Source organism: Podarcis vaucheri (genome assembly GCF_965113315.1).
Source record: "Podarcis vaucheri genome assembly, chromosome: 15".
Lineage (NCBI taxonomy): Eukaryota > Metazoa > Chordata > Lepidosauria > Squamata > Lacertidae > Podarcis > Podarcis vaucheri.
In genome coordinates this window covers 2748332-2776310 of record NC_138753.1, presented here as the reverse complement: position 1 = coordinate 2776310, position 27979 = coordinate 2748332, and the positions used below count along the sequence as shown (strand labels likewise).

Sequence of the window (27979 nt, the reverse complement as noted above, 5' to 3'; positions counted from 1 at the left end):
ACTTCAGTGGGTCTCCTCTGAGTAGAAATTAATTGGAGACAACTCCTAGTATCTGCTTGTTTCATTTGTTATTATCGTTATTGATTTTTTAAATCACTTTCCACAGAAGTGTCTCAAGGGTGAAGTTTAATAAAAATAGCCAAAACAAAAACAAAAAAACCCCAGCAGATATATTTAAATGAAACAAACCAATAAAATAAAATAAGATAAATAAAATAAAGAATATTATACCCATGGCAGAGACCTACTAATCCAACTGAGAAAAAAACCCAATCAGGACAAACATGTATTCGGTTGTTTCCGGAAAATGTAGGTATCAGTCATATCACATTTTGTGAGCTTTCTACTTTGTCTGATTGGCCTAGGGTGCAACTGAGGCATGCTCAACGCTTACAGGAAATGAAACCCCAATGCCTGTGAATGAGGTCATCACCTTTCAACACAAGTACATGTCCATGAGACAGATGGAAGCATTTCACATTTCAAACAGCCTGCAAAAGGGCCAAAACAATGTCTTACTTTTTCAATGAAGGTGAGAAGAGATTCCCGGTTATTCTCCCATTCCTTCTCAAGCTGCGAAGCTGGTGGGTATTTACAGCAGGAAAGCTCAAAGGTGACTTCAAAGCAATTGGCCCACAAGTAGTTATAATCCTGCATGCCACCTAAGGAATTTAAAGGGAAGTATTAAAGTACTATCACTCAAGAGACTTCTGCCATCAGCAGTATTTCTTTACATTATTTTAAACTAGCAGCCTTTTACTTTCCAATGCTTATGTATTCTAAGGGGGGGAAACCAGTGCAGTTTTGAAATCAGTCTGCCACTTTGATTCAAAATAGCATCCAATTGTATCCAAACACAGCTGAAAACCAATTCATTGAACTCAGGAACCATCATGCAAAAGGTGGCTGCAATATCTTAAGAGGTGTCCAAATAGTGTATTATCAGTTATCTTACTAGACTAGAAAAACTCAGTGTCTTTAACTGAAGTGGGGGAGAAAATTAAGCCAAAAGCAAAACCCAGGTGCTGTGGCTTTGGCTCTGGAATGGAACATAGAAGGTAACACATTTAATAGGTAAATACCCCAACCCTTTACAGGCAAACAGAACTGAGGATCCAGCAGCTTCTCTTATTTGCCATCTCTAGCCACACTGTCAGAAAAAGCTCAGAATGTGATTAAAGCAGAAGCCATGCTTCCCTCACTTCTTGCAAGTACCTGGCCAGCATCACCACCACCACCACAGTCTATCCCTTCAACCAACCCTCCATGAGAGGTCCAGAGGCTGGCAATACGAGAACAGGCCTTTTCTAGGGTGGTTCCCCATTTGTGGAATGCTCTCCCCCAGTAGACTTGCCTGGTGCCTTCATTATACATCTTTAGGCACCAGACAAAATTGCTTCCTCTATAATCAGGCCTTTGGCTGATTAAACAATCTATGGCCTTTTAAATGTGTTCGTTGTAGGGGGGCTGCTATTGGTTTGGTTATGTATTCTGTGTTCTCATTTTGTATTATTATGCTGTAAATTGCCCTGTGATCTTTGGATGAAGGGCACTATACAAATTTAATTAATACATAAATAAAATAAAGGCATTTTACTTCTTTTCAGAGCAATTTTATCAGACAGGATCTTCTGTGTTCTTAACCTCCGGCAGTTCAGCACTTGGTGATAAACAAACAGGATTAGAAGTCCCAAGGGACACTGGCCAGATCAGCATATCATTCTTTAAATGCCTATGTAAACTTATATGGGTTTCAGTACCACAGTGACAAAGGCTTTCTGTTATTTGTTACACAGTATAATACTCTTCAAGATCCTCATGTTATACAAGCAAGGCATCTCTTTGGAAGGCAGCGCTCTATGGAAAGCAAGCTACAAGCTTTATTCCCTTGGAGGAGAAAAAATATTTTATTAAACATCCCATACCTTTATTTCAAGGATCTCCAAGCAGTGTACATAGTTTGCCCTCACCCCATTTTTATCCTTACAATAACCCTGTGATATAGGCTAGGCTAAGAGAGAAGGTCCTACAGTAAGCTTTGTGGTAAAGTAGGGATTTGAAAAATTATTATTATTAATTATTATTATTATTATTATTTCTATGCCGCCCATCTTACTGGGTTGCTCCAGTCATTCTGGGCAGCTTCCAACAAATTATGAAACCACAGTAAAACATCAAATACCATAAACTTCCCTATACAGGGCTGCCTTCAGATGTCTTCTAAAAGTCAGATAGCTGTTTATTTCAATGACATTGACAGGAGGCCGTTTCACAGGGTGGGCGCCAACTACTGAGAAGGCCCTCTGCCTGATTCCCTGTAACCTAACGTCTCACAATCAGGGAACTGCCAGAAGGCCCTCAGAGTTGGATCTCGGTGTCTGACCTGAATGTTGGGGGGTGGAGAAGCTCCTTCAGGTATACAGGGCCGAACCCAGGGTTTCCCTGTCCTAGACTGACTCACCAACCACAACACTGAGCTGGCTGGTTCTTCACATTACCAGAAACTGCAGCACAAGGTTGATTGCAACAGATCAAGACCAAAGGCAACTCTTCAGTAGACAAAATTGTTGCTTTTTTTGTGGGTTGGGAGGGGAGGTAGACACAAAAGAATGTTAACAAGGTTAGTGAAATATGACCGAAGGAAAAAAGCCTTCCCATCCAAGCTCATGTAACTCTGCACCTTTGAAAGTGCCAAGTAACAGAAAGATTCTGCTCAGAAGAGTTACAACATTTGGGTTAGTGTGCAATTCATTTAGTAAGTGACAAATCTGAGAAAATGTGGTGCGTGTGGTGCGTAAGAGATGAACTTAACTGGACAGTTAATGGCCATTTCCCTAGATAGCCTTTAGCTCCTCCTGCCAGCTCTATTTCAGCAGTTGCACACTTAAAATGAGTGGGTTATACAGTACCAAGTTTTTAAGGCAGAAAAAATATCTGAAGGGAATTAAGAAGGAAGTGGCCTTAGTGTGAACCTGTTCCCCTTCCAAAAATTTACACTAATTGTTGCTTATCTTCAGACTACGAATTCCCATTACATCACATTCATGGTGGTGACCTCTTACCAAAAGGCATTGCTTTAGTTTCCTGTTTTCCACACAGTGAAAGTGTTCTAAGACCACTGAAATCACACTAACAATATGATTCTATGCATGTTTAGGACATGAATAAAACCTTTTAAACTAGTGGTTAGATACTGCAAGGGAATATGTTTCTATGGCATTTCCACAGGCCACTAACCACCTGACATTAGCAACCAAGTGAGCCTGATTCACCAAATCTTTAAAAGCCAGGCAGAATACGTGGTCCTTGAGATAGCCACTAAAAAAATACATAATAATCTTCAGTTCAAGCAGGCAATACACAGATGAATGTGCAAGTGAAATGGTAGCACCAGGCAAACCAACCAAACTAAAGTAGTCACATCTGAACTAAAGAACCTACATCAGGAATAGGAGATGAGAGCAAACCTTATCGCTCATCAGCCAGAAAACATGGAAGGTCATGGCCAGCCTGCAAACAACAAAACTGACAACATTTTCCTGGTGGTTAGAAAGTTATGCAGCTTATGCTTGGCAAAAAGGAAGCCCTCACAAACTTGGGAATCAAACTGGCTTCCTGCAGGAGCTCACACAGGGGATGCTGCTGTTGGCGAACCTATATTCTACCTAACAGAGGGTTCTATCCACCATTAATAATAATAATAATTTATTTATACCTCGCCCATCTGGCTGGGTTTCCCCAGCCACTCTGGGCAGCTCCCAACAAAAGATTAAAAGTACATTAAAACATAAGTGATTAAAAACTTTCCTAAACAGGGCTGCCTTCAGATGTCTTCTGATGATCGTCTTCCAAAGCAACTACTCTATTCCAAACTTAAAAATGGAAAGCGTAATGCTGGTGGTCAACAAAAGAGGCTTAAAGACTGTCTCAAGGCAAATCTAAAAAAATGTAGTATAAACACTGACAACTGGGAAACACTGGCCTGAGAGCGCTCTAGTTGGAGAACAGCCTTTACCAAAGGTGTCATGGGCTTTGAAGACATTCAAACTCAGGACGCAAGGGAGAAACGTGCTAGGAGGAAGGCACGCTTGGCAAATCCACACCATAATCAGCTCCCACCTGGAAACCAATGTCCCCACTGTGCAAGGACGTGTGGAATTGGCCTCCACAGTCACTTACGGACTCATTGTTAAAACCGTGTTTATGGACGACAATCTTACTCGGCTACAAGTAATCGCCAAAGAAGAGAGGAAGAAGAAGAAGAAGAAGAAGAAGAAGAAGAAGAAGAAGAAGAAGAAGAAGAAGAAGAGTTGTATAGTTCTTTATCCTTTTGACACCAGATGGGAAGGCGTTCCACAGGGCGGGCGCCACTATCGAGAAGGCCCTCTGCCTGGTTCCCTGTAACTTTGTTTCTCGCAGTGAGGGAACTGCCAGAAGGCCCTTGGCGCTGGACCTCAGTGTCCAGGTTGAATGGTGGGGGTGGTCATACATTAGTTGTACATAGAGCAGACTCATTTAAATTAAGGAGCATGACTAGCTTATCATCCATTAATTTCAATGAGTTTCTGAGTAAAATTTATTTGGATGCAACCCTGAACTTTTGAGCAGAACTTGCCACTGTGAAGAGTGAATTAACTTAGTCCCTTCAGGATATCCTGGTTCAAAATTAAATGACAAATGTACAGCTTCACAAACATTCACTCATTCTGTCGGCTTGTGAAATGCTGTTGATTTAGTAAACCCAGAGCTTCCACCACAACTTGGGTGTGTCTGTAGTGGAAAGGAAGCAGGAAAAGAGTTGGCAACTACTGGTAAAGAGCATGAAGGAGAACCTTTATTTGAACAGTTAGTTAGGCATGTGGCCAGCCAAAATAAGATGTGTTCACATGACTGGTCCAGTATTTCTAAAAAGTTTAATGCTACTAGGACAAAAGAGAGATGTTTATCCATCAACACATCTGATACTTATGTTGATTATAAAAACAAAGTTAGTTAAATGCTGGGCAGGGTTGCTATGGACATGAATAATTCACAATACACATTATTTTCATTTTTAATGTTAACCGCAATTGTAATTCTAAAATTAAGGTAGTTTAGCATAAAATCTGATGATGTTTGAAGTATCTTTGTTGTTGTTGAGCAAATATTGTAGTGATTAGTTGACCAAATAATTTTGACAAGCCAAAAAAAATGTCAGGGGAAGGACAAGTATAACGAGCTCTGGCTTGACTTTAAAAGTCAACTTCTATCAGGCTACAGCAAGTGAGAGAAGGGAGGGAGGGCCACCTCTTAGGCCAGGGGTAAGCAACCTAAGGCCCAGGGGCCAGATGCGGCCCAATCGCCTTCTCAATCTGGCTCGCGGACGGTCCAGGAATCTGTGTGTTTTCACATGAGTAGAATGTGTCCTTTTATTTAAATTGCATGTCTGGGTTATTTTTGGGGCACAGGAATTCATTCATTTCCCCACCCCAAAAAAAGTCCGGCCCACCACATAGTCTGAGGGACAGTGGACTGGCCCACGGCTGAAAAAGGTTGCTGACCCCTGTCTTAGGCCCAACTGAGAGACCAATAACTTTTGGTGTTCCTCTCTTTGAACTGCTTCCATTCCAGCTGGCCACTGTAAGAACACTAAAAACTAGTGTTTGTCTGTGTTTCTTTTTCTCTCCTCCCTCCTAATTCCTTTTGTGTTATGTATTTTAGACTGTAAGTCTGAGAACAAGAACTATTTTATTACTGATCTTTGCAACCACTCAGGGAACCTTTTAAGTTAAAGAATGGGGCAAAAATACTTTAAATAAGAAAAAACGAGATTATCTACAAGCAATTAATGCAAGTATTTTGCAAATGGTTTTAGGTAAGAAAAAATACCAGAAGAAATGTGGGTCTAAAAAGGAACAGTGCAATATGCTTTTCAAATTTGATTAGCATGTCAAAAAAAATTAAGTAAACACTCATAGCTTTGACACTGTAAATCTGTGTGGAAAAACTATCATAAAAACCTTTCTAATGTAACTGATACTACTTTTTGAGCTGTGTTTTAACATGGGTGACATACCCAAATTACTTCTGTTGAGGTTAAATACCATTTCAAAGCCATGTAAATCCTATGCTCAGCCATCAGTAAAGCTAAGAAGCTCACCATCAGGTGTGGAAATAAAGGCTAACATACCATACTGGCAGTCACTCCCACAGGAAGACCCTATAATTTTTTTTTCTATCACAGTTAAATTCCCAAAAATGAAATTATTTTATGCAACCTAGGAATTGTAAGTTTTGGAAGACTGGCCCTTGGGTTCTCTCCAATTGAACCATGTGTTGCAATTATAAGCAAACTTTCTTGGGAACTTTATTTTTCAAGTGCCTCATTTTTTTCAAATTACAGCTTTACAGAGATTAAGGAAAACACAATCCTTGCCTGCAGCCTTACAGCATAATAGGCAAAATACAAAAAAAATGGGAAAGAGAATGTAGGACCAAACAGGAAAACAAGCAAGGTTAGGCACCAGTTAGTCGTGAAGGTCAAATGAATTCAGCAATGCTTACTTTCAAATCAGCATATTTTGGAGGGCTCTGCATGACAGCTACAGACAAATTCAGTACTCTGAATGCAGACAAGCAACTCTAGTACCAAAGATAGCTCAAAGGCCACATGCTCAAGCAAAGCAGCCTCAAGTCCAATGGAGTATCTATACCCATCAACCTACGTCTTACAGGCCATATTCAACAGTAAAAGGATGGCACACAGTAGTGCTCCATAAATTCTTTGTAAATCTGGGAGAAAGTTTCTCCTGTTAAAACAAAATTAGGCAACACCAACAGACAGCTAGTTAGCTAGCTGCAATGTGCCAAAGCAAGCTATAAAAGTTTGCTTAAATCTTAATAAAATGTTTGACAACAATCGAGCCAGGCATTTTCTTTACATAGCTTTTGTTGAATGACATATGAAATGCAAACACATAGAATCAATAAACAGCACCAATCATGTCATCACCTTGATGCTGCCTGCAGGATTCCAGCAGCAGTAAAGTGACAATAAAGAGCAACATGCTATTCTTTTGGAAGACACTAGTAAAGTAGTTCACTTGAGCAGCCTACCTTCCACGTCGTACCACTGAGCACCATTGGTGATGCCATCTTGGAAAGTTTCTTCTTCCTCCCCAGGGCAGTTTGGGGTGCCGGTTTTCATTATTGGATGGTTTGATGCATAAGCCTTTGCCAAATACCTGAATACCTCATCATCGGCAGATTTGCTGTACACCCCAGAGGTCTTGTGCACAGCGGAGTCATCAAATGGATAGCTTGCAACAACAGATCCCCCGTGCAGGTTCCCGGAAAGCACAAACCTGTTTTCAACAGAAGCACAACAGTCATCAGAACCAGAAAAGATAACTGCAGGGTAAAGATGCAATTAGGTTAATGTGGCATGTTTTATCCCATCACACTAAATTTCTTTAATGAAGCAGCACAATCAACATTTGGAGGAAACATGGTGGCTCTTTTTAGAAACTGCAAAAAAACTTGTCAACAAGAGAAGATGATTTCTGAGTCAGTGTGATGCAGTTTACAGAGTGCTGCATTTAGAAGGGGGGACCACACCAACCCCCGTATTTTAAAAGACAGTTCACAATGAAGGAACTAGTATTAGAGGTGAAAGCCAATTCAGACCATTATCAGCAATTAAGTTGGCTAACAAACTGGGTGCTAAACATAAGAAGCCAGGTCATAAAAATAAGTTACAAGCAGCAGAATCTACAAGCATAGTAATTTTAGGGTGACTATTCCTATAAGCTTGTCAAAACCAATTGAGATTCAGACTGATGGGAATTAAGTTTGCAGACTAGTTAGGAAATGGAAGTGCCTAGGAAACAGTAAAGATTTCCTTAGCCCTGTCACAAGTGACTGTACAACTATCTTTAAGCTTTCTTCTCAGCTGATAAAGGAACTTAGGGTTCCTTCCAAAAAGCACTTGATATTAAGCATTTGGATTTTACTAAACCAGCCAACATCAGAAAAGCCCCATTTTAACAAACTGCTGAGCACCAACCAGAGCACTGAATTCTATTCAAGAAAAACAACTCATAAATTGTTAAACTAAAGCATGCATAAAGCTTGATGTTTATTCAGTTTTGTACCAGTGACATAGTATTGCAATTGTAATCATTTTAAGCCTATAACAAGGCAGACGGGCAACCACAAAGGACTGCCTTGTTTAGCCAGCTTTAGCGGCTTCTGTTATTTTAATTTGAGGTAATTTTAAACAGATAGAGCTGAGAGAATGTAGATTTGAATGTGCATTGTCACATGGAAGATCTTGAGACACCAACATAAGAAGTCAGATTTTGTACCTTAGAACGGCAACAAGCACATTCGCAAATCCTTATTGAGCTCTTGTTTTCATTCAGGCAGAAGAACATCAACAGAACATCAAGACCACTGCATGATAATAAATTTCAAGTTTGGAAGAATAGTATTTTGCAATGACCAAAGGCAACACTGCTTCTTACCATGTTTTTGCCACAAGCAAACCCAGTTCTCCTCTCAGTAGCCAATACGTTCCTGTGCAAAGGGGACAAGCCATACAAACAGCATCTTCTCTAACCAGCCCAGAAATCCTAACCACTCACAGTACAGTTGTACCTTGGTTCTCAAACGCCTTGGTACTCGTATGTTTTGGCTCCCAAACGCCAAAAACCCGGAAGTAAGTGTTCTGGTTTTCAAACTTTTTTTGGAAGCTGAACATCTGACGCAGCTTCCACTTGAGTGCAGGAAGCTCCTGCAGCCAACTGGAAGCTGTGCCTTGGTTTTTAAACATTTTCGGAAGTCGAACAGACTTCCGGAATGGATTACATTCAAGAACCAAGATATGACAGTATCAAAAATGTGCAATCCCTTGGACCTTCAGAATCAAAAATTGTTTTAAAGTCCTATCATAACCACAGATACTTCTTCAAGGGTAAAATCCTCTCTCCATGGCTTCTCTAACTACACACTCCAGATCTCCTACCCAGTTCTCTACAACAATGAAGGCCACCTGGAAACTGGCTTCACCCACAAAAGACCACCTATACTGAGAAACATCTACTGAAACCTTGTTGTCTGTTTCCCCTTCATAAGAGTTATTAAGGGTGGTGACACAGAACAGGACCAGGCTATCTCCGTGACAGCACGAAGGAACTTACTTTCCAGGAGTCCCATCTGGCTTAGTTAAGGTCTCTCACCTCAGTTTTTAAGTACCAGGTGATGGAAATGTGTTTAACTGCTGGTGGTTTCTGTAACTTCTATTTAGTTGTTATGTTGGTTTCTTTTTGATAGTACAGTATTATGTTTTTATTTCTTTGATCCACTTTGTGATATAGGGAAGGGGATTAAGAGCAGATAGCACCAGTGGAACTGGAAAATAACCAACACAACACCTGAGCCTCAAGAGGATGCCAGGAATGAAGAGAGGAAAATTACAGTTGCCCAACACATTTTGGCATGTCACCTTCTTTGGGTCATGACATTTTCTCCCTCTTCTACATTTACTCTTTTGTGTGAAAAACACCAATGGTCTAGCAATAAACCAAAACACAATTGCAGTTTTCAATAAACGTTTTCATCCCGAGTATCTAGTTGAGGCTTTGCCTCCTGATTTTTGGTTTCCAGCCAAAAATGTAAAAAATACTTCCATCCCCACATGAGAAAATAAGCTAGCTCCTGGGCTTCAAAAAGGGACAAGCCAAGACACCCAATTATCCAGTGTCCCCAACCCAGTACAGAACAACTGCCACCCATGGACCTCTTAAAACCTTCCACTGCACCGCCAAATAACATAGACAGCATATGATGAGGGGTCCCACCACCTAAGCCAAAAGGTTCTGCCAACCAATGTAAGCTCAACTGGCTCAGCACTATTAGACCTGGCCCCCAAGGAAAAGCCTGGCCTGCCAAGCATCATGTAAGATTCTACACTTAGGCAGGAAGAACCAGCAACACAAATATAACACAGGAGCCGCCTGAATTGCCAGTAGTACGTGTGAAAAGGATCTAGGGGTCTTAGGAAACCACAGGCTGAACATGACTCAACAGTGTGATGCAGCAGTAAAAAGAACTCAGGCTATTCTAGGCTGCATCAACAGAAGTCTAGTGTCCAGATCAAGGGAAGTAATAATCCCACTCTATTCTGTCTTGTTTTGGTTCCAGGCCCCACCTGGAGGTGGGCACCACAATTCAAGGATATTGACGAGCTGAAATATGTGCAGAGGAGGGCAACCAAGATGATCAAGGGTGGAAACCAAGCCTTATGAGGAATTGTTGAGGGAATTGGGCATGTTTAGTCTGGTAAGGAGGAGACTGAGAGGAAATATGAAAGACATCTTCAAATATCTAAAGGGTTGTCACTTGGAAGATGGAGCAAGCTTGTTTTCCCCTGCTCTGGAGGCTGGGAACCAAACCAATTGATTCAAGTTACAAGAAAGGAGTTTACAACTAAATATCAGGAATAACTTTCTGACAGTAAGAGCTGTACGAACAGACTCCCATGAGAGGTGGTGGACTCTCCTTCCTTGGAGGTTTTAAACAGATTTTGGATGGCCATCTGCCACAGCATTCGAAATTCGCCAGGAGCCAGGCACATTTTTCACCTGGCTTTTGACAACTTGCAACAAAGTGAAGATGCCTGACATCTCCATCATCTGCAGGTACATGCCTGGGGGTCCTTGGATATTGTTTTCACACCCTGTAACACATTCTACAGAACTTTATCAGTTAAATCAGCTGAGAGTCCTGCACTGCAGGGGGTTGCACCGGATGACCCTAAGGGTCCCTTCCAACTCTACAATTCTATGACTTAAAGAGATCCCACCTCCAGAGAAGGAAGCTGCACCCAACCACATAAAGCTGATGCCCTCCCACCGTAAATGAGCCCTGCCAACAAATAAGGGCCCGCAGGATAGTTTAGTCAGTAGAGGACGAGACTCTTAATCTCAAGCTTGTGGGTAAAAGTATTATGTTGGGCAAAAAAAATCCTGCTTTGCAGGAAATTGGACTAGATGGCCCTTGTGGTCCCTTCCAACTCTACAATTCTAAGATTCCAGGTTAAACCTGTCCAAAAAATCCATGCAGCACGGAGACCTTGTCCCCATGCAAAGCACACCCACCAAGAGACACTTGGTTCTGCCTACTAAATAAGAACCCACCACAAATCGCCTGTCAACATAAAATAGGCTCCACTCCAGCCCAGCAAAAGATTGAAGTACCTAGGGCAAGCCATGGGCATAGTCATGGGGGGGGGGGGCAACTACACCCATAACATAAATCCTGGCTACGCCCATGGCAGAGGTCCCACCCCAAAACAAAGAAGCCCCATGTTTTAATTTTCGCATTAAAAATTAGAAGTCATTAATAAGTGACTAATGGATGCTAATAATGCCTCAAAATAATAATAGTAATTTTTAAAATTTATATCCCGCCCTCCCCATCCGAAGCCGAGCTCAGAGCGGCTAACAACAATAACATATTCCACAGGATGAAGCCCTACTCTCCAAATAAGCCTAGCCCACCCTGCAACATGTTTTTTTTTAATAAATTATTTTTATTGCATTTTTTTACAGATAGAGATATACAGTCACTTACACAGAAAAACATCAGCCACGAAAAAAGAAAAGAAAAAAGAAAGAAGAATTGACCATTTCAAAACTCATTTCAGTCTATCATCGGACTTCCCCACATCTCCCCACAATGCATTCTTTACAATAAAAACATCAGCAAATTATAACCTTGTTTCATGCGTTTCTTTTCTACTTTAAATCTTGCCTTTTAGTTTAAATTACTTATTGTCAGTTTACTCTGAAAAGCCAATATAATAACGTTTTTAAACATTTAAACATTGGTCCTTTCCATAATTTGTTGTTTAGTTTCAATGTCCTCCACTCTCATTGCTGGAGCTAATCTTTCCAAGTCGTGCGAGTTCTTATAATTCATATAATTTGTAAAACTTTTGCAAATAGTCCTTAAATTTTTTCCAATCCTCTTCCATTGCTTCTTCTCCCAAATCTCGGATCCTGGCAGCCCACCCTGCAACATGAGCCCCGCCCCCAGCACGAGACCCCGCCCCCTGTTCGAATGAAGCCACGCCCACAAACAGAACCTCAAATGATTTAGCACCAGGAAGCCCCGCCTCCCAGGAGACGCCTGACCCGCCCCCGCCAACGAAGCCCCGCCCCCTCACCGGTTGCGCCGCATCCACTCCATGAGGGCGCGCACTTCGGGGACGTTGGCCAGGTCCGGCTGGGCTGCCCCGAACTGGTCCGGGAAGCTGCGGTTGAGGTCTTTCCCCCTGGCGTTCTCCCTCCCGGAGGGGTCCTGTTGGGCGCCGCAGTCGCCCTCCTCGGCGCGGGCGAAGCCGTCCGGATTGAGGCTGGGCATGAGGTAGAGGTCGGTGCCGTTGAGGAGGCGCTGCGCCCGGGGCTCCCCGCGCAGCCACCCCGCGACCAGCTCGCGGGCCAGGCGGACCACCAGGGCCCTGCCCAGGGCCTCGTCGCCGTGCATGTTGGCCACCAGCTTGACTTGCGGGCGGCCCGGGATGGGGGGCCCGCCCACCGGGTCGCCGACGTCGCCGCTCCCGCCGCCGGGCTCCGGCAGGTCGGCGCTGAGGCGCAGCACCCACAGCTCCCGGCCTTCGCCCGAGCGGCCGATGGAGAAGAGCCTGGCCAAGCCGCGAGGGGCCTCGTCCTCCGCCAAGCGACGCAGCGACGCCCCCAGCTCCGCTTCGTCCAGGTAGCGCGTCGCCGCCCCGCCGCCAGCCGAGGGCTCCGTGGAGGCCGCCGCCTCCGCTTTCTTAATGTGCGCCGCCTCCGCCCCGCGCCGCCACAACAAAAATAAGAAGAATGAAGATAAAGCGAAGGGCAATAGACCGCCGCCTCCGCCCCAGCCCGCCATCGCCGCCTCAGATGTGACAGGCCGCTCGCTCGCCGCCGCTGAGGGGAGGAAAAGTGCTCGCTGAGGTAACTCGACACTCGATTGGCGAGGAGGGAGCAGAGCAGCGCGCCAATCGGAGAAGACAGCAAACAGCCAATAGAAAAGGGGAAATGGGGGAAGAGAGCCAATAATAAAGGCTGGAGGGCGGGCTAAAGGCGCGAAAGAGGGCGTTGTTTAACCCCTGAGGGGCCGGAGAAGAGAGAAAAAGCGTTTCGAGGATGGTGAATAGTTGGGAGAGATAGAACGGGAATCTATGGATGGAAAGAAGCGGGGGAGAGAGAAAGGGGGCGGGAGAAAGCAGGACGGAAGCCAATGAAAGACGACAGAGGAGATGACGGAGAGGTTGAGGGGCGGGGCTGAAAGCGGGAGACGTGGAAAGAGTAGAGATGATGTCGACGTAACCAACTGTTCACGTGAGTGGGATACCCGCGTGTGCAGCGTCACGTCTGGAAGAGAAAACACGGAGATTTCTCAGATTTATCTATCATCTTGTTTAACTATTGTATTTTTGTCCTGCATGTCTTACAAATTAATTTAAAAAAACAAAATAACTGACCGTGATCTTGCAAAAAAAAACCAATTTCCCTTAAAAGGGTCCGTTTCCTTTGATAACATAAAACGAGCCTTCTGGATCTGACCAAACGGACTCCAACTAGTCCAACCTCCTGTTACCGCAATGGCCAGTCACCTCGCTACTTTTGATAACCATTAACTGATATTTTGCCTGTAAACTGCAAGATTTTGTGTGTTTGACTGTATTCTAGTGGCTGATCCGAGATCATAGCAATAAAGATTAATTGAGCATCAGATATTCACAGTGGTGAGAGAACACAGCTACTTCTGTTTAGTAGTCATAGATGGTCTCATCCTCCATAAAATTGTTCAATATTTTAAAGTCATCCGAGTTAGTGGCCATCACTGCATCTTGCAGTGTATGCAGAGTAAAGTCCATAAATAAGCTGGCAAAGGCTGCCCCAGAATATCTGAAGATAATGGACTTTTTGGACGGGGACACTAGAATCAGCTTCGTGGTCAGTTGGTGCCACAGGTGGGAAGTAAAACACCTGCAGGCTGCCAAACCCTTTCAAGGTTTGTTTGCCGAGGTTTTCTTGAGACTGACGTATGCAGAGTTGTGAAATCAAGGAAGCTGAGCAGGCTTGGGAGAAGGCATTGACCCTGCAGGAATTCCTCTGTAGGAACATTGTTCTCATAATGGGACTAAAGCCATGAATGATTCGTGACTCACTTGCACCCCTGCGGTTGCTGGCTGTGTGTTTATCCATCCCATGATGCAGCCAGCGATTAGGTCTGCTCTGTGGTTCTGCATCTGTTGCACTTAAACCTTTTAACATTTGGACCCCCAAAGATAAGAGAGAAAGAAGCAATCTCTCACTGAGAATGTATTCTCTTTCAAGCGTGTTGCACTTAACAGGAGCTGCTCATGAGAAGAAGTTTCCCTTGGATCTCATGCAGGGTTTTGAAAGCCTCTTCAGAAGTAACCAGGACAAAACGAGGCCCAAAGCCATTTGTCATGACAATGAATTGAATGTTAAGACTTTGTTGTCAAGTGGAAAGAAACATGAAACATGGAATATCTTCTCCTATATGGAATTAGAGACACCCACCCCATGTTTGGAGGGTGAGGAAATGCAGTTGCTCTACAGTCAAGTGGATTTTGATGATGTGCAAGTTTAACCAAAAAAGTCACACACACAAAAACACTAATTTTCTATTTTATTTTTTTCAGGTCATGTACAAATATATAATATACAATATTAATTAAGGAGAGGAGAGAAAGTGAAGCAAATAAAGAACAATAATGATGCAAATTTCCCTTCTCGTTCTCTACGTAACATATTCAAAGAAAATAAAAAAATTCCTTCCAGTAGCACCTTAAAGACCAACTAAGTTAGTTCTTGGTATGAGCTTTCGTGTGCATGCACACTTCTTCAGATACCTTGGTGTCTTTAAGGTGCTACTGGAAGGAATTTTTTTATTTTGACCATGGCAGACCAACACGGCTACCTATCTGTCAAAGAAAATAAGTAAATTATAAAACATAAAAGTACATGGATTTATATTTTGCTGCACTCCATTACACCAGTACATTATAAACACTCCATTTTGCCACCAAACTGTTGTGAGATTATCTGTCCTTCTTTATTTTGATTACCATAGTCAGCTTCAGTCACATCCTCTGTCCAACGTTCCAGTCTTCCAACGTGGATGTTCTTGTTCTGTTATAATATGGATATCCTTTGTCACTTGTCAGTACCTAAATCTTTGATGGATCCTAAGTGTATGATTAATGGATCCACTGGGAGTATATAACATGCAATCGTTTCTATTTCTTTTAACACCTTGCTGCAGAATATCTGGTTCCAAGAATAAAGATCCATTAAGCCCATTAAATATGCTGCAAATTGGCACTATTCATTTTACAACTCCCAACAGAAATCGCTTGCTGTTCTATATGTATGATTAGGACATGATGGTATCGGATGCATTAGACCTGCATTTTATATGTATGAATGTATTTTTAGCTTTTATTCTCTTTTATCTTTATCCTGGTTTTAATCTTTGCACTATTTTGTAAATTGCTTCAAGCTACTTTTTGTGACAAAACTACAGTAATAAGTGCAATAAATAATAGTATCACTATTGCATGATTAACTCAACTTTGAGATTAACACTTACAGTTTGCTGTGGAATATTTAACCACAGCCACTGTCACATAATCATAAATATAACCAAAATCTTCCCATTTCTGCTGGTAATTATTTTCTTTTGATTCTATGTTGCATCTCATTCATATGATTTATTTGATCATTTTTGCAAGTTATATTTTGACACCCTACGTTCAAATTCCAGTATTTCCAGGAGAGGACCCTGTTTTGCAACTAAAAGTCTGAGTAATATTTCATAACTGTAAATATTGGAAGGATTGTGGTCCTTTTTGTTGCCCTCTTTCAGTCTCTTCCTTTTCCTCCTCTTCCCTAACAGCCACAGACCTGCCTGGGAGCACTTTAAAAATGTTTTTATTAAAAGATTTTATTGGGTAGCAAAGGTATATACACTGTCTCAGTTTTTAGTCTGCAGAGTTCTTTGTTCAGGTTATTTATATTCAGTGTGAGACATTACTGTCATAGGCAGCATGCAGTTGGGGGCGAGAGAAGTGGGGAGAGAGAAGACAGGAGGAAGAAGGGGGAGACAGCAAACTTTCATTCTATTACATAGTGTACGAGTGGGGCTTTTGTGTCAGCGTCAAGTGAATAGGTATCCTATTTTTATGGGTAGTGAGAGAGACCAAAAGGCCCCGGGTGAGCCCTTTGAAATATTGTGTCTGCTGTTTCTTTACCAGGTCATGAGGTTTCCTTCTCCCCTTTACACCTGTCTGAAACCTGGTCCAAACCAGGTCTAAGACCAGGAGGTTAAGAATGTGGAAAGTGAGCTTTTCAGCTTATCACGTCCTAGATCTCCTTTCTTCTCAGGTGTGTGGGGCTTTCAGTTACATGCCGGACCTGACTGGTGACGACTAATTAATTACGTTTTGTGGCTATTTCAACATGTTCCCAAGAAAAGCTTTAAGGATTGGCACTCCCTTTCCATCTGGTCTCATGGCCTGGGCTTGCAGTTGGTGGACGCCAATTTCCTGCAGTGGCTGTTGCCAGATGCTTCCAAAGAAGGCACAGAAACCTCCACGGTGCACAGGAAATCTTTCTGTCTAATTGCAAAATTGTAGTCTTGTGACAAATGTAAAGGAGATGCCTGGTCTAGCTCTCTGTAAGCCTGGATATTTTGTGCCCCCTAATTTCCAGGGAACCGACCCAATTCTCACAGTGGTGATCATCAGCATAGTGGTTTAAGGAACGATGAGCAAGCCCCCATTTTTAAATCTCAACTCTGATCTAACGGAATAGTGTGGCATGGGAAACTGCCACCTCTTCTCTTTAGCGCCCGCCAAATAAAGCAGCCATAGAGATTAGCTCAATCCTGTACGCAAAGCACTTGAAGCACATTTTCAAAAGTTGAATTTTACATTACCACCCTTACAGCAGGGTCCTGGCTGAAGTGTGAGCCTCCTGCACCCTCTAAGCCACGTTGCATTCAATCTCCTCCATCCTACAGTTTGGAAATACAGTAGAAGGAATGCAAATATCCCAAGGCTGCAAAAGGGCAGCCCTAAATCTTATGCTTCTGCTCCCCCTGGTGGCAACTCTCATCATTCAAGAAATTGGAATTTAATAAATGACTGCGAGCTTAGCCACATCAGGCACATGAAAGAACACCCCATCCAATTTGACAGCAAGTAGGAGTGACTGAAAAGTGGTAAGTGGCCCAATTGGTTACCTTTTCTGAGACACTTCTGTGCCAGCTTCCTTCTGACCTTTGTGCTAGAGCACATCTCCATTAGGTTCAGTGTTGTGTTATTTTGGCAGGATCTAAGGCTGCTCCTTTTCAGATTTTAGTTCTCTTTGCATAAAGTTTGAAAAATGGTTCTCCTTGGATCAGAGCAGAGGAATAGCAAAGATCCTGCCATGTGACCTTGGTTTCATGAGTCATCCAAATGCTACCCCCTTCAACACCACCTGCCCTGTGTGCACTGACTTTGCCCCATTTCTTCTCATAATAACCCCAGGCCTGACCCAAGTGGGTTTAGAACTAACCAGCATTTTCCACTTTAAAATCTTGCATCCAAAGCAAGGCAAGGGGTTAACAGTGGCTACAGCTCATGTAGGTGAAGGCTGTCAAATGTATTAAACAATAGCACATTGTGTGGCAATGGTTGTCAACATTAGTATACAATTTCCAGAGAATAATGCTGGCTGTTGCCCTGAGCATGAGGTAAAATGGCTTGTTAATTATGTATCTTTATTTATTTATTTTCTTTCTATTTGGATGGATGCCAGATAGTTTCTTCTCAACCTTTTGGCTTCAGGGATGAGGAGCTGACATAATATTGGATTGGATCTTGTTGGACTTTGTAGCTTAGGCGAGTTATAAATTCTGCTTCAGCAGAGCGAAGAGATGGGCAGAATGCTGTGACTCGCTAGCGCAAGATGTAGGATCTTAGGATCTGGCAACCTGGCTTTCCTCAAAGGTGGCCTTTGACCACCTTGTACAACAAAGACGTGCACTAAGGCATCTCCCTAGCACCCAGTGCTGTTAGAGGGGAAGGGCATTCTGCCCGCAGAAGGACTGTGTGCTACCTTCAGAGTCAAAATCAGGGGTGGTTGACCCATGATAGATGCACTTTGCTGCTTGTTACTCATTGCCTCAGCCACGGCCATAAATCTGGGGAAGGTTTTTGGCCAGCTTCCTTTTGGGAGAGTGAAGCACCCAGTGTTTACCCAGGAAGTCCTTAAGAGAACGCGGCCTTGAACTTGAGTGGATCACTTGTCTCTGCACGGCAATAAAGACATATAACCACGGGTGCCTATAAAAGCCCAAGGAAGGCCGTGGTTTGCTCTCCATTTCAAGACAAGTGCCCACACGATTGGCCTTTCCCAACGTAAGTGTCAGTATTTGGCAGAGAAGAGGGCAGTGGGGTAGCGAGGTGGCATTTCCTGGGGTGGGGGGCTATTTCTCAAAGCTTCAATTCATATACAGGTCGCTCCCCGAAATGCGGAAGGCATTTGTAGACCCCGGGCTGTTGGGTGAAGAAGTATGTGTTCAGGGAATTTTTAAATGTGTGATGTTTTGATGTATTTTTAATCCTTGTTATAAGCCACCCAGAGTGGCTGGGGAAACCCAGCCAGATGGGCGGGGTACAAATAAATTATTATTATTATTATTATTATTATTGGTGCTGACTTTGGGGTGGGTGAGCTTGGGTGACTTGGGCGCTCCTCCAACCTTATGGGGGCCAATCACTACCACGAGGCACACAGTGACTCTCTCCTGCCTCCTTTCTGCTGCAGGTCTTGGGCCAGAGTTCTTCGCAGATGGCCTCAGGGGGGATGGCAGGCATCCTTTGCAGGACACCTCTCTTCATCTTTGCACTTTTGCCTTGTGCTATCACAGGTACGCAACCAGCGTGGGTCCTCACCTGAGCTTCCCAATGGAGTTCTGCATCTGAATTGGGGGAAGATTAAATGATCCTCTCTTCTTACTCATTCAGCCAAACTGTTGATTTTTGGAATTGGGACAGCTGTTGATGCTATTTTTTAAGAGCCTGTCTGTCTTTTTTTACAAAACTTTGCTTCATGGGACTAGTTACAGATAGGTAGCCGTGTTGGTCTGCCATAGTCAAAATAAAAAAATTCCTTCCCATAGCACCTTTCTTCATGGGACTGACGCCTTTCCCCCTCCCCAGGCACCCATCTGGCTATCAATGGCAACACTGCTGACTACCAGCTGTCAACAAAGCCAGGCGTAGCAGAGTCCCTCGTGTGCACAGTGCACAACCACAGTCAGGGAGAAGAGCTGCTCTGGTTCCGAGGGGACACACAGGTTGACCTGAAAGATGGAAACAAAGTGAATGCCAGCAGCGTCTGCATCTACCCCGTCGCTGTAGATGACAACGGAGTTTCCTTTACCTGCAAGTTGGCCCGAGATGGATCTGTCATGATTTCTGTGGTCCTGGATGTCCGTTGTGAGTGGCCAGCTCTATGCTACTGAGGAAGGGAGGCAGTGCCTGTAGGCTGGGTTCTCTACAGAATTTCAGATAGATAGATAGATAGATAGATAGATAGATAGATAGATAGACAGACAGACACACATACATAAATATGAGAGAATCTAGTCCATTTTTATATTAGATTTCTCTCCTTTTTTGCCCAGAAATTAAATGGCATTTAAAATTATAGAACCAGGTGGTGGCACCCTCCCTGTGGAATGCCTTCCCATCAGATGTCAAGGAAATAAACTACACAATTTTTAGAAGAGATCTGAAGCCAGCCCTGTATCAGAAAGTTTTAAACGTTTGACGTGTTACTACATTTTATATTCTGCTGGAAGCCGCCCAGAGTAGCTGAGGAAACCCAGCCAGATGGGCGAGGTATAAATAATAAAATAATTGGTTTCTGTGCAGTTACAGACCTGGGTGCTCTGCCTGCACAATGACAGAAGCAACCTTGGTTTTTTTAAAAAAGTTTGTTTTTTAATGGTTGCTATTTTGTGTTTTGTCATTTGGGACCAGTGCTACAGCACTTGAAGGGTTTTACAAGCCCCCCCCCCCCCCCCCGTTCTGAATAATATCAAAGAATTGAGGAATGGGTGCTGTTGAATGTGATCCTTTGTTGTTCTCCACAGTCCCCCCCATCCTCAGCGGAGAAGACCCTCCCCCACAGGAAGAACAGGCCGATGTGACACTGGATTGCCACACAAAGGCCAACCCTCCTGCTCAGATGGCCTGGTATAAGGACAACAGCTTTCTGACCCTGGAGAAATCCCGTTACCACATTTATCAGACCAGCGAGCTCTTTCAGTTGACCATTGCAAAGGCCCAGGTATCCGACAATGGGATATACACCTGTGTGGCTAGTTTGGATGGGATAACAGAGAAGAGGGATTTCCACCTGACTGTTGAAGGTAATGCAACTGCTATGATGTGGCTGGCCCACGGGCCACTTGGGGCCTGTAGCCCAGCCAGCTGAAGTCTTCTTGCTGGGTGCTTGCTTTGATGTCCTTGACATCTTCCCTAATTACCTGTGTTGGCTGCAGGCAAGGTTGTCTTCAAAGACCACACTTCAAAGCACACACAGGGGCCAGCTTTCTCTCTGGTTTACCTTGTGAAGGCAGGACCAGCCCTCTAAATCCCTCAGGAGCTGCTGCGTTATCAGCAGCTCAATGTTTGTAACTGGGAGCAAATGAAATCAAGGCCCTGGTAGTCATTACGAAGAAGCCATTTGCTAGCTGTGTCTAGATCAGCAGGTTGGGGGGGCTCAGGTCTCTCGGGCACTCAGAACACTCCCCAGCCCTGCTCCAGGCTCACCTCAAGTGCTTTCCCCTGTCTTTGAATTGTTGTAATGCCTCTCGCTTACCTGGGTGGAGAATAGAGAGAGGGGAGTGTGCATCAGCCTCTGGCTTTTGTGTGGCTGGAGTTTTAAGGGGATAGTAAGAGTCACTGCCATAGTTCTGCACTCCTTTGCCTTTAGCCCTGGCCACCTCTGGGATGTGACCTCTGGAAGGTTGCAACAAGGGAACATGTCCCTCGACTCCACTGCTCCTGGACTAGATTCTTTGGATGAGGGACTAAAGGGTTAATGGTTAAGGGTTAATGAGAGCCAGTGTGGTGTAGTGGTTAGGAGCAGTAGTCTCGTAATCTGGGGAACTGGGTTCGCGTCTCCGCTCCTCCACATGCAGCTGCTGGGTGACCTTGGGCTAGTCACACTTCTTTGAAGTCTCTCAGCCCCACTCACCTCACAGAGTGTTTGTTGTGGGGGAGGAAGGGAAAGGAGAATGTTAACCGCTTTGAGACTCCTGAAGGGGAGTGAAAGGTGGGATATCAAATCCAAACTCCTCTTCTTCTTCTTCTGCCGCCTTCGGATTAGATGACCTTTGGATCCCATCCCTCACCCTGGTTCCTGAGTATAGACTCAAAGGCACCACCCAGAATATTAAGCATCTGGTTCATGCTCACAATTTGAGATCCGGGAGTGGCTGGTAGGAGCCAGCGTTTGGCAAGATCAGGACCGCCATATCTACGCTGCCCCTGTGGACCTCCTTAACACACTCTTGTTCCATTTATGGTCCTAGGAGAGCATAAAACTCTCTCAGCCTTTCACAACCGTCAAGTCTACAGCCTCCCCTGTGTTTGGGGAGAGACCAGTGGTAGACCAGGCACCTTGCATGCAAGTTCAGTCTCAGGCAGCTCCAAGTAGCAGGTGATGGGAAGAACCTCTCTCTGCCAGAGAGCCTGGAGAGATGCTGCCAGTCAGAGTAGGCTGTGCTGTGATGAGACAGCCTGACCTGGTGTAAGGTAGCTTCTGATCTTCACTGAATGCATTTAATAGCATTGATACTCCATGTCCAAAATCCAGCTGAGAAGGCGGGTTGCATTTGTTCTCCCAACAGAAGGGAATCTCCCTTTCCCAATGGAGGCTGTCATTGCTGCGGCTGTGGTCGTTTTTTTCACTATCCTCTTTGGCATTGTGGCTCGATGGAAGCGGATTGCAAAGGTAAGAAGGACCTGGTATGTTAGAACATCAGAAGAGAGCCTGGCTGCTGGATCAGACCCAAGGGGGGCCCCACCTGGTCCAACATCCTGTTCTCACAGTAGCCAACTAGATGCCCCAATTGGATGCCCACAGGCAGGATCTGAGCACAACAGCATCACCCTTCCCCCTGTGGTTTCCAACAGCTGGTATTGAGAGGCCTCCTACCTCGGACACTGGCTAGTTGTCACTGACAGCCACCTCCTCCATCATGAATTTGTCTTGTCCTCTTTTAAAGCCATCCAAGTTGGTAGCCATCACTGCATCTTTCTGAAGGCAAATTCCATAGTTTAACTATATGCTGTGAGAAGGTCCCTTTCTTTTGTCTGCCCAGATATTGTTTCATTTTGGAAGCTAAAGAGGCACCCAAATGTATCACCACCCTTTATTAGAGACCAGCGGGGAAACCCTTTGCGTTGCCTCAGCCAGCAGGGGGCGCCATTCAGGGAACACCTTTCTGACCCAGACATGGTGTTGTGCTTCAGACCGAAATGCCTCCCACCCACAGCCCTTTTCCCCAAAAGGAAGGCGTTGTCATCTTCTGCTTGCTATGTTGACAGTGGGGAAGGAGCAAGGAGCAAGCGGGGTTGAAAGGAGGTGGGGGAGACACTTCCAGCCACTCCATTTCAACAGGGCCGAGGGCTCTGTGTCAGGTGGGAACCAAAGCTGCTCCTGTGTTGTAGCTCAGCCGGTTAGAGTGTGGTGCTGATAACGCCAAGGTCACGGGTATCTGGTGCTGGCCGGCTGCATATTCCTGCAATGCAGGGGGTTAGACTGCAAGATCCTTGGGGTCCCTTCCAACTCTACAGTTCCATGATTCTATGTACACATTTGCAAGATTTCTACTTGCTACTACTTCCCAGCATAGGGGTAGCTCTCTGCAAATGCTGTTGGGACTCCAATTCCCATCATTGCTGGCTGCTGGGAGTTGGGGTCTCAACCATACCTGGAAAGCCACAGGTGAGCCACCACTGCCCTGCCAAAACCACAGACTCAGCTCCTATCTGAAATGTATGCAGCTGGAAGACGTCCACTGAAACCAGTGGCAGAAATAAATATACAAAAGCTGACAAGGTTGTCGCATTTATGCTTTTCTCTTTTCCACCCCCCTCCCTTTTTATTTTTATTTTAGTGCTTTGGGATAGGGTGCAACTCGTCAAGCAACACGTTTCTGTAAGTATTTTTGACACCAGTCCTTATTCAGAAAGCTCAGTGATGAAGCTGGCCCTAAAAACTCCTCCTCAAAGCAGGGCTGGCCAGAGGCATTGTGCAGCCTGAAGCAGAAAACCTAGAGGCACCCCTTCTCTCCCAATCAATATGGGGCTTGTGGAGGAGCCTGTCAGCTCCCCCCTTGCCTCAAGGGAAAATGCACCCCGGAACAACAACACCCCAGGCAAGCAAGAGGGAACCTGCAGTCTTCCCAAGAGAGAAGCCTACTTTGGAACTGCCATCCCTTGTTTTCTGGGTGCTGGAAGCTGCCTTTCAAAAGGACCCCAAAAGCACACAAGAGCAGGGTGTTGTGGCGTGTTGGTGGTGCTGCTGCTGCTTTGTAGCTTGGCCACAGTTACAGACAAGCCCTCTTTTAGCTTTCTCCCTTTCTTTGATCTTTGAAGGTGGGAGTGTACACTCCAGTCTCATGTGATTTAAATCTAGCCACTGACCACAGAGCCAATGAAAGGGAACGTTGTTGTACTCTGGGTAAAGATCTGGCTCCGCTCTCAGCCCAACATGAGCCTTGTCTTACTTACTATATCTATATTATATTTCTATCAGGCACCAGGCAAGAATGTTCCTCTATAACCAGGCCTGTGGCTGATTAATCTATGGTCTTTTAAATGTGCTTATAGGAGGGGGGTTATTTGTTTGTTTCGACATTATGTTGTGTTCTCAGTTTGCATTGTTATGCTGTAAACCTGTAATCTTCTGATCAAGGACAGTATACAAATTTAAATCATCATCTAGCCAAGATGGGGTTTGTTTGTTTGTTTGTTTGTTTGTTTTTTTAAATGTTGTGCTCCTTTCAGATGTGTTTACTTTTTATCTGTATTCTTCCCTTCCAGGTGAAGGAATTCCTCCACTGGAGCAAGCAAAGGAGCACCCCTGCCCATCACCACAGATGACAAGACCCTTCCAGCTTTTAAGGGCCCTGGTTCAGAGGCCTCTTTGATAGCATTTAAAAGTTGCACCCTTTCTGCTGTCTGACAGTTGCTCCTGTAGGTTTAAGTGCATATATTTGGCTTACAATTGAGAAAGTCAGGCTGGCCAGACTTTTGGTGTTTTACCAAGGTAAAATATTAACTTCAGGCTTGCCATTCAAATGCCCAAACTGCAAATCAGGAATGGGGAATTTGTGTTTCTCTAGATGCTGCCAAACCCCATCCTCACTGACTGCAGGCTATACTGGCTGAGGCTGATGAGAGGTGGAGTCCTAACGCCACCCAGAGGACCAAAGGCTTCCCTGTCCTTGCAGATTATTTTAAAAAGCAAATATAGAGTTAACATACTGGTTGCTGTTTTGCTACTGAGCCAGGTTCAAGGTCTTCATGTTAACTCACAAAGCTCTAAACAACTTGGGACCAAGGTACCTTAAGGACCGCCTGATCCTTTATTCTTCACCTTGATCCCTGAGATCCTCTGGTGGGCCACCTCTGGGGGGAGTGTTCTCCATGCCCCAGAAGTTCAGCTGGCCTTCACTAGGGACTGAACCTTTCATGTAGTGGGCTCTGCCCTGTGGAACACTCTGCCAGTAGAGGTTCAGCAGCAGTGGCGTAGTGTGGGTTGTCAGCACCCAGGGCAAGGCAAGTAATTTGCGCCCCCTAACCCGTGGATTTGCGCCCCCTAACCCGTGGATTTGCGCCCCCTAACCCTAACCCCCAGATGTTGCGCCCGGTGCGGCCGGCCCCCCCTGCACCCCCCACGCTACGCCACTGTTCAGCAGGAACCACCCCAGCCTTCCTTCAAACGTCTCTTGAAATTTGCACTTTTTAAACACAATATGATTTTGTTCCTTTTAACCAACCAGTACTGATTGCTGTTTCGTTGTTTTTTCTAATTATGTTTTACATATATTTATGTAAACAATCATAAATATTCAAACAAACAAATAAACGCAATATCAATACAAATAACTGTGTGAAGAATGATTGCAGGTGTGTCTTCCACTGCTGCCTTCAGGCATCTCCCTTTTTAAGAAGGCCTTGCATAACCTGAAATGAAGCCTTGGAAAAAATAGGATTTGATCATTACTTTGCCGGTCAATATCTGCTATGGGCTCTTAATTTGTCCTTCTCCCCACCTACACAGGGAGCTTTTGACAAAACCAAACCAGGAAAGTATCATCCCAGCAGCCTTAAACAGTCCCTGACCCGTCTGTCTGCATTGGGGGTGGCAAACGTTTCTGTCTCATTAGCTTATTTTCATGGAACATCTTACTGGCGTGGCTCTAAGAAAGCCTCTCTTTTCCAGTGGGGCAGCCTCCTGCTTTGTGATAAAGGTAAAGGTACCCCTGCCCGAACGGGCCAGTCTTGACAGACTCTGGGGTTTGTGCGCCCATCTCACTCAAGAGGCCGGGGGCCAGCGCTGTCCGGAGACACTTCCGGGTCACGTGGCCAGCGTGACAAAGCTACATCTGGCGAGCCAGCGCAGCACACGGAACGCCGTTTACCTTCCCGCTGGTAAGCGGTACCTATTTATCTACTTGCACCCGGGGGTGCTTTCGAACTGCTAGGTTGGCAGGCGCTGGGACCGAGCAGCGGGAGCGCACCCCGCCGCGGGGATTTGAACCGCCGACCTTTCGATCGGCAAGCCCTAGGCACTGAGGCTTTTACCCACAGCGCCACCCGCGTCCCTTTGTGATAGAGGGAGCAAATTAGCATTTTTGTGAAATGGTTTTACAGGGGAAAGCAGAATGCGTCCAGCTGGGGAGAAGTTTGCGACTATGTTAACTGAGGGAAGTCTGGCATCACCAAGTGCTCTAGGCCTAAGAAAATGTTTTGCTATTTCAGCCCTGTGCTTTTCTTCAGTTTTTGGACTACAACTCCCATCAACTAGGAGGGCACCAGGTTGGTGAAGGCTGCCCCACGGCTATTACAAGGAATTATGCCGTATCAGGGCCACGTTGTGCATTCTGCTGCCCGCTACACAAAGTGTAACGATCACACCAGAAGAAAATTGCCCATTTTATTAGCGTGGCCCAGGCACTGCAGGCTGCATGCTCCCCTCCCTATAGCTATGTGATCCCGAATTGAGGAGTGGCTGTCTGACTCATGTCCACCTTGCCAATAAGTATGATGACACACAATACTTTTGCAGGGCTAGGAGAAGAAAAGGTATAAACAGAGCAGTCCTCAGGGTTACATACAATGCACCCTCGTTTACTTCTGAGCAGGCCTACCTACATCTGAATGAGTTACAAGCACCTTTTGTTTCCCTGCCATGGTGGGCAATGCAGAAAGTTTTTATTATTATTATTATTATTGTGTATCAGGCTGTAGTTAAAGGCACAGGAGCCGAGCCAGACAGCAAAAAGCATAAACGTTGGCAGCACTTTGGGCCTCTGCTCTTTTCAGGATTGCTGGCTTCTTGCTCCATGAAGACCCCTTGGCACCAAGACAGAGGCTTGTGCATTTGTTTTATTTCAACAATATTTTTCTGCTTAATCACAGTGGTCTCTAAGTGATGCATAAATAGGAAGTGTAGGTGGGGGGAAGAAATCAGCTGGTTGGCTGTTCCCAGCCCCAGGAAAGGTTTTGCTCAAAGCTGCTTAAAAACTCCAATCAAGACAATACATGTTTACTGCCAGACTGACTGGTTGCTCAGCTCTGGCCTTTACCTTGGTTTTAATGGGTGCCCACACGGCACATCTTTTTTTTTTTTTTAAAGTACCTCTTGGGAGCCTCTTGGCAGTCCCCTTCCCTTGCTTCCGCCCATCCCATTCCCATCAATTGTATACAAGGATTATTATTTAATTGGGGAGAGAAAATGAAGTTCTAAGTGAACCACGAAAGGTGGAGCAAAGTGGTGCCCTCTCCATGTTGGGGGGGGGTGCTCTTTAACATGTTTGTAAATGATCTGGAGGTGGAGGAGAGCAAGTTTGTAGATGATGCAGAAGCAGATAGTGGGTAAGTGAAGCCTCAAGGAGACTTCAAGTCTCTCTCTCACACACAAGTATATATTCCCCCCTGGTTACACCCTCTTTTTTTACAGGGTCAAAGTCTAGCTGGCTCATTTTATCTGTTCCAAGCTGCCAAACCAAAACTTTTATGGCGGATCATAAAAATAAAGCAATTTAAGAGGCGTGGAAGATGAGTAAGAGCCCAGCTAGCTCAGCCCAAAGCAGCCTTCCCATAACCAGGTGCCTTCCAGGTGCTGTGGACTATTAACTCCTGTAACTCCCAGATGGGGACAGATGGGAGTTATAGTCCAAAACACCTGGAGGGCAGGCACCAGGTTGGGGGAAGACTAGTCCAGGGGAGCGTGTCGCCATTCTGGATGCTATGCGGAGTCCAATTCCCATTGGCTCAGCCCAGCATGCCCACTGGCCAGAGATGATAGTGTTGTAAGAAATTCCTCTGTTTCCCTTACAGAGCCCAAATAGAGTCCCTCAGGAGGTCTTAATCAGTAGGAGAGAAAAGCAGAGGCCAACCAGGGTATACTGAAAACAGCTAGTAAGCCTGATCTTTATTTAAAAGGAAATAAACTGTTGCAACAGGGTCCCCACTCACCGCACGCAGGAGGGAGGAAAACCCCAAACAAAAGGAAACCAGAATTTTTATACCCTCTGATCCATAGATTGATCTCCCCACAGCCTGCCCACCAAGAGCATCAGATATATGTCATAGAAGGGAGGTACATCAGATAGAGTT

The 27979-nt window shown here is 44.8% G+C and overlaps 2 protein-coding genes and 1 long non-coding RNA gene across 6 annotated transcripts in view; 1 reads left to right on the top strand and 2 right to left on the bottom strand.

Annotated features, from left to right (window-relative positions):
- Window positions 1-12918, bottom strand: part of CPD (carboxypeptidase D) — a gene marked incomplete at its 5' end in the record, with an annotated part of 32518 nt that extends 19600 nt beyond the window's left edge. The window contains 3 exons of the mRNA XM_082201689.1: window positions 520-662; window positions 7096-7343; window positions 12209-12918. Coding sequence (XP_082057815.1) covers window positions 520-662; window positions 7096-7343; window positions 12209-12918 — 1101 coding nt within the window. The remainder of the gene's footprint in view (window positions 1-519; window positions 663-7095; window positions 7344-12208) is intronic.
- On the top strand, window positions 12850-24870 carry TMIGD1 (transmembrane and immunoglobulin domain containing 1; the record flags this gene model as incomplete). Of its 4 annotated transcripts, none has more annotated exons than XM_082201933.1 (7): window positions 12850-12983; window positions 18879-18981; window positions 19274-19552; window positions 20212-20490; window positions 21976-22079; window positions 23248-23288; window positions 24176-24870. In XM_082201933.1, exons 2-7 carry the CDS (start codon window positions 18903-18905, stop codon window positions 24177-24179), a joined length of 786 nt encoding a protein of 261 aa, XP_082058059.1. In that variant the 5' UTR covers window positions 12850-12983; window positions 18879-18902. The 4 variants fall into 4 exon arrangements, with proteins under 4 accessions (XP_082058059.1, XP_082058061.1, XP_082058060.1 ...); XM_082201935.1 differs by lacking the exon at window positions 12850-12983 and adding an exon at window positions 14996-17286; XM_082201934.1 differs by lacking the exon at window positions 12850-12983 and adding an exon at window positions 14996-18469.
- LOC309520332 lies at window positions 19294-21968 on the bottom strand. Its single transcript, XR_014214205.1, has 3 exons — window positions 20478-21968; window positions 19497-19610; window positions 19294-19416 (listed from the first exon to the last, which is right to left on the bottom strand). It is a non-coding gene; the product is annotated as an uncharacterized lncRNA (long non-coding RNA).
- Window positions 24871-27979: the final 3109 nt, after the last annotated feature.